The sequence below is a fragment of the Phodopus roborovskii genome, unplaced genomic scaffold, assembly GCF_943737965.1.
Source record: "Phodopus roborovskii unplaced genomic scaffold, PHOROB, whole genome shotgun sequence".
Classification (NCBI taxonomy): domain Eukaryota; kingdom Metazoa; phylum Chordata; class Mammalia; order Rodentia; family Cricetidae; genus Phodopus; species Phodopus roborovskii.
In genome coordinates this window covers 12,898,894-12,904,893 of record NW_026126413.1, presented here as the reverse complement: position 1 = coordinate 12,904,893, position 6,000 = coordinate 12,898,894, and the positions used below count along the sequence as shown (strand labels likewise).

General features: G+C 43.5%; 1 protein-coding gene across 1 annotated transcript in view; it reads left to right on the top strand.

The window, feature by feature from the left end:
• The first annotated feature begins 298 nt into the window (after positions 1-298).
• The window catches only part of LOC127220958 (baculoviral IAP repeat-containing protein 1a-like), a 43,851-nt gene continuing 38,149 nt past the window's right edge, over positions 299-6,000 (top strand). The window contains 3 exon segments of the mRNA XM_051182839.1: positions 299-361; positions 3,341-3,908; positions 4,361-4,460. Coding sequence (XP_051038796.1) covers positions 3,344-3,908; positions 4,361-4,460 — 665 coding nt within the window. The 5' untranslated portion in view covers positions 299-361; positions 3,341-3,343.

Here is a 6,000-nt window from a genome sequence, read left to right as displayed (position 1 = left end):
GTTGGATGGGCAGGTATTTGGAGAGAAGGAGTTAGTTTATGTGTAGTTTGGGAACTTTAGCCATTGTCCAGTGGGTTTGGGCGGGGCCAGACAACCTCAGTTCCAGGGAAGTATCAGCCACATACATACTTGCGGGTCTAAGGGGGCCTCTTGTGAAGGACTATGACCACCACCCTGATGGCTACTGGGAGTTGGACTAGAAGTCATGAAGACTTCTGACAGGTCTGTCCCCTTGGGAAGTCAGTTCTCTGTTTGTAAGCAGACTTTCATTCCTGTTACAGAGAGACACAAATTCTGATGTGTGGAATCCTCATTCCAGGATTCCACCTGAGGAAGGCGCAGGACCCTGACCATACCGAAGGTAAGGGACCTCAGATGCCACTGGCCAGAGCCAGTGGTGACATTCATCAGAGCCTGAAAAATAGGCATGCGGCTGACTTAGCAGTTCTTGTTTCAAGGATTTATTCTGAGGAAACGTTAAAGCTTGGGGGAAAAGGCTTTGTTTTGTTTGACTATTGAAATGTTTGTTTATGAAGAGAAAAATGTAGTGTCCTAAATGCTCTGTTGTAGGGGAATAGTTAGCCATTAAGACGTGTTACAGAAATAAACAACAACAAAACAAACAAAAAACGAAAGAACCGCATGGAGAAGAGATTGTCTGGCAAACCCGAGTTCAGTCCCAGGACCCCACTGTGGAAGGAGGTGGGAGAAACCAAACCAAACCGAAACAAACAACAACAAAAAGCCGCAGCTTCTAAACATTGTCCTCCGACCTCCATAGAACACTCACATGGGTGTGCCCACACTCACAGATCACAAATATGCACATACACAAAGTATTAAGGGAAAATTGAGGTTCCCTCTTTGGATTCTTCGTCTTGTTAATTAAAAAAAAAAAAAAAAAAAGAAAAGAAAACAAAGAAAGAAATTAGAAGGAAACCCAGGGATCATTTTATTAGAGGGATCATTTTATTAGAGTTTCACACACACACACACACACACACACACAAAACAAAAAACAAAACAAACAAACAAACAAACAAACAAACAAAAAAAAAAACGGGGCTATAAGTCATGGCAGCTGCCAGAAGGAGAGAAGGAGAAGAGGAGAGAAAGTTGGGACCCAAGAACTCCAACAGATTCAGCAGTGGAGTCCAACAAGCAGCTGTATGGGTTGGAGTGGAAATCTTCAGAGACCTCCAAAAATGCAAAGTCTAAAGAATCAGGGGCCCTGCTTAGGCTTTTAGTCAACATCCAAAGAATGAAAAAGAAATGAAAAGGAAAAGTTACAGGTTTAAAGAATTTAATTTCCTTATTATTCATTTTTATGCATATGGATGTTTTGTCTGCTGCATATGTGTACAGCCAGGTATAAGCCTGGTGCTCATGGAGGCCAGAAGAGGGCGAGAGGGCGATAGGTCCCCTGGAACCGGAGTTAGAGACTGTTGTGAGCTGCCTCCTGGGTTCTGGGACTGGGACCCACATCCTCGGGAAGAACATCCAGTGCTTGTAACCACTGAGCCCCCAAAGCTACAGCTTTTGAGTTAGAACTGAGAAAACCGGGCAGGCTTAGCAGTAAGACAGGGAATAGCAGTATGGGAAAAGCCTCGTCAATTTTAAGGGGACAGACAGGTTGTAATGAGAGGAGAGGCATGGGCCAGAACAGCCTGGGAGTGTGCAGGCTGTTTGGGTTATCAGGGACGAGATGCCCTTGCCTCAGGTAGTTTGGGTTATCAGGGACGAGATGCCCTTGCCTCAGGTAGTTGGCTGTTGGGGGCAGATGGATAAGGGAAGTAGTGATTTTCTTGGTAAATAGAAATCTGCCTATTGAGATTCCTGAGGAATGCTGAGTTTAGGCTTCTTTTTACTCAATAACCTTCTGTTTACCTGGCCAGAGTCCTACCTGGGTTAGGACATTGGTACTAGCACCACTGTTTTTGATGGACAACAATAAACCTGAAGAGTGTGTTCCCAACACTCAACAGCAGTGTTAAAGAACTGAGTAATTTTATCACCTTGTCTCTACCAGGCCATAGCATTTTGTATATATTTTTCTTTAACATGCGTGGTAAATATATGCCCACGTCACAACAGTGATTTCATAATTAACATTTGGAGCTGGTTGGCCTTGGTGATGCAAATCTGTACAGCGTGCTGTAGGCTGAGGTGGCCTGGGTTGTGTGTTCCAAGAAGAACAACTGAAAATAAGGGCTCACAGATTTTTAAAAGCAGCAAAATAACTATCCCGAGCAAAGTGATGCTACAGATTTATAGAGGGGTACACTGTCAGCCTGGCAAATGGCCGTGTGAGTAAGAATACTGCCGGGCCCTCGTTATTGTTCGGAGGCTTCCATTCGTACGGTTGAAGTAAAGGATGAATTTGCTTACCGTTGTGAGGACGGTTCTCAATTTTGGCAGACAGGATTAAACTAACCAAGCCTTTAGTCCCTGAGCATATCCTTTCCCACAATGCACCTGACTTTCTTCTTACGCATATGAATTATGCATAATTTCATTAAACATTTGCTTGAGGACATAGTTGTACTTTCCTGCACATGTGCCCCAAACCAGTTCAGGTGAGAACCATTGTTCATCCTTCCTTCCTAATACCCTGGTGAAACACTTGACTAAGCATTGTCTAAACTTGATGGTTGCCAGGAGTGGATCAGAGACAAGAACAGCCCAGTGCAGGCTGAGTCTGAAGAAGGGGTGTGAGTGTGTGAGTGGTATACACAGGTTATTACAAGAGGGAGATGTGCATAACCTAAACCAAATAGGGGTCCAGGCTAAATAATCTCCTATGCTACCTGTCTCTTCTACAAGTTCTAGATTAGCACGGGATCCATAGCATGATCCTATCTCAGAATAACAAGCAAAAAAGAAAAAAAAAAAGTGGAAGCCTTTATTAATGGAGCTGGGTCTATTTGTCTTGTTCTTTGTTGGTCCTCATGGTCTAGCCCACTTGCTTGACACATAAGCCGACATAGCCATTATTTCTTGAGTAAGCAGCTGAATACTGATGTTTTAGAATTTCCCAAACATCTCCCTTTTTGTCTTGGCAATCGAGGTGTTTTTCCAATGTCTTCTGCTTTCTTCAAAAGTTGAGAACATGATCTGTATTGAAATTTTTATTACCTCTATTTGGTTGTGTGGGTCATGTCCATGTGGGTGGGGGTCAGAGGATGACTTGTGGGAGCCGGTTTTTTTCCTTCCACGATATGGGTTCAGGGATGGGCTGCAAGCGTCTTTACCCAGTGAGCCACCTCATGGACCCTGAATTCATGCTTCTTTTAATAAAGACGGTCACTGTCACCGCCATCTGCTTTCCTTTTCCTTCTAGAAAATGGCTGCTCCCGGGGAGGCCTCTGAGGAGCGAGTTTCCGAGTTTGACTATGATTTTCTCCCTGAGCTCTCTGCTCTTCTCGGTGTGGATGCAGGCCGGCTGGTGAGGAGTCAAGAAGAAGAAGAGCACCAAGAGCGAATGAAGATGAGGAAAGGCTTTAACCCTCACATGCGCAGCGAAGCCAAACGATTAAAGACCTTTGTGACCTACGACACATTCAGATCATGGACGCCACAGGAGATGGCAGCCGCTGGGTTTTACCTCACTGGGGTGAAACTTGGGGTTCAGTGCTTCTGCTGTAGCTTAATCCTCTTTGGTACCAACCTAAGGAAAATCCCCATAGAAAGCCACAGGAGATTGCGTCCCGAATGTGAGTTCCTTTTGGGCAAAGATGTTGGTAACATTGGCAAGTATGAGGTAAGGGTGAAGACTCTGGAGAAGCTGAGAGGTGACAGAGCAAGGTACCGAGAAGAGGAGGCCAGACTGGAGTCCTTTGAGAACTGGCCGTTTTATGCCCACGGGACATCGCCACGTGTCCTCTCAGCAGCTGGCTTTGTGTTTACAGGTAACTGGGTTCCATCTTATGAGGGCCTTCTGTAAAACTGAATGAAAGTTTAGTCTCATGTTTTTATTAGTGATATTTGTCAATTATTAATTGCTGCACTAGCTATAAGCCTATTTTATTAAAATTCAACGACTAATTGCATATTATTATTAGTTTGCCCTATATGTAAAATAAAAGGTTAACTTTCTTTAAAAGTGGATGTTAGAAAATATTGCTGTGATCTGAGGGTATAGCTTGGTGCTAGATTGCTTAGCTAGTGTGTGCAGATCCCTGGGAAATAGTTATGCAAGATGACTATGGCTACCAGGTGGAGGTCCAGTACTCGGAAGGGGGTTGTTTATGGAGGTGGGGCTCTGGATGTAGACTCAGCCAGAGAAATTTGGTACAATAGGATCACCAAGACACATCTAGTGCCATTGCTGGCCACTCAGAACCCTTGACTGCATCCGTAGGCAAAAGGGACACCGTGCAGTGTTTCTCCTGTGGTGGATGCTTGGGAAACTGGGAAGAAGGAGACGATCCTTGGAAGGAGCATGCCAAGTGGTTCCCCAAGTAAGTGAATACATATTTTATGCTTTAGATTATCAGTTAAAGAAATCAAAATAAAACTGGAGACAAAAGAACCACATTGTTGGAGTATTCCCTTGAGTTCTGATCTTTCTCTTATTCAGTATAGGATCACCCAGAATTTCTCAAGCAAGGAAGAGCTGATCACAGTGATAAGCTTGAATCACATGAACATACAGGCAGATCTTTATGAGTTCAAGGCCAGCCTGGTTTACAGAGTGAGTTCCAAGACAGCCAGGGCTGTTACATAGAGAAACCCTGCCTCAACCAACAAACAAACAAAAAACAAACAAAGAGCTATTTTGCTTTCATTTAAAAAAATAGTTTTGGTGTGTGTGCATGTGTGTATAGTGTAAGTGTGTGCACATAAATGGACTGCAGGTTGACCTAGCATGTCTTCCTTCTATCTAGCTTGAGACAGGAAAACTGACCTGAACTCATAGATTGGCTAGACTAGCTGGCTAGTGAGCCCCTAGGACCTGCCTGTCTTCTGCTTTCCCAGGGCTAGGGTTAAAGACATGTGTGACCACCTTGATGTTCATACTGGGAATTCAAAGTGTAGATCCCCATACTTGTACTGAGGAGTTTTGCCTACTAAGCCATCTTCCTGTTACCCCCAAAACTAATGTCTTGTCAAGCAGCACTTGCAGGATTTACCTTAACTAATAAATGAGTTAATCTACACAAGGGTGAACATGGTGTATAGATGAAAGAAAATTAAGAGTTTTAAAGCTTTACAAGTAGTTTCAAATACTGCAGAATATATACCAAATGCAGTGATTGCTGGATGCAGTGCACACACCTGTAATCCCAGCATTGGGAAAATGGAGCCTGGAGAATCAGGAGTTCAAAGCCACCCTCTGCTAAAAGACAAGAGGACCAGATACCTAGGTTCCCCACATCCCAGGGCCACCAGAGAGAAAAAGTGTTGTTTCTGAGATTCAAGCATTTTTGTTATTGCAATAGGGCATTATAATTATTTTTAGTGTTCTATTTAGTACTGGCTTTATAAATTTTTGTTACTAAAAAAGGTCTATTCCTTTCACTGGTTTTCAAACTTTCATAATGGAATAGCTCATAGAAAAAAAAAAAAGGAACACTTGTCAGCACCTGGTCAGTAAATATTTTGTCTATCTCCCACAATCATTTTCCATGGAATGACAATAACCAGGTTAATTCAAAATGAATTCCAGATACCTCACAATGCCCTTTGTTGTTACTATTACAGCACATAGGACTTAAAAAGCAAGCAGGACCACAGCATCATTATATCTCCTAGAGAAAGAAGGCATTACTGCCCAATGTCAAATACCTCAATCAGCATTCAACTCTCATCTCCCTCCATCTCTTAACCTTTTTACACATTTTGGTGTGGGGCTCTGTAACGAGTACGGTTTTTTCCTCCCGCCACCGCTTTAACCGCGTTAGGGCTCCAGCCTCAGACAGAACCCATGCTGCTGCTCCTGGGCTCCTGAACCATCTCTGGTCCAACTCATGTCTGCTTGTCCTCAGAGCCCGCTGTTTA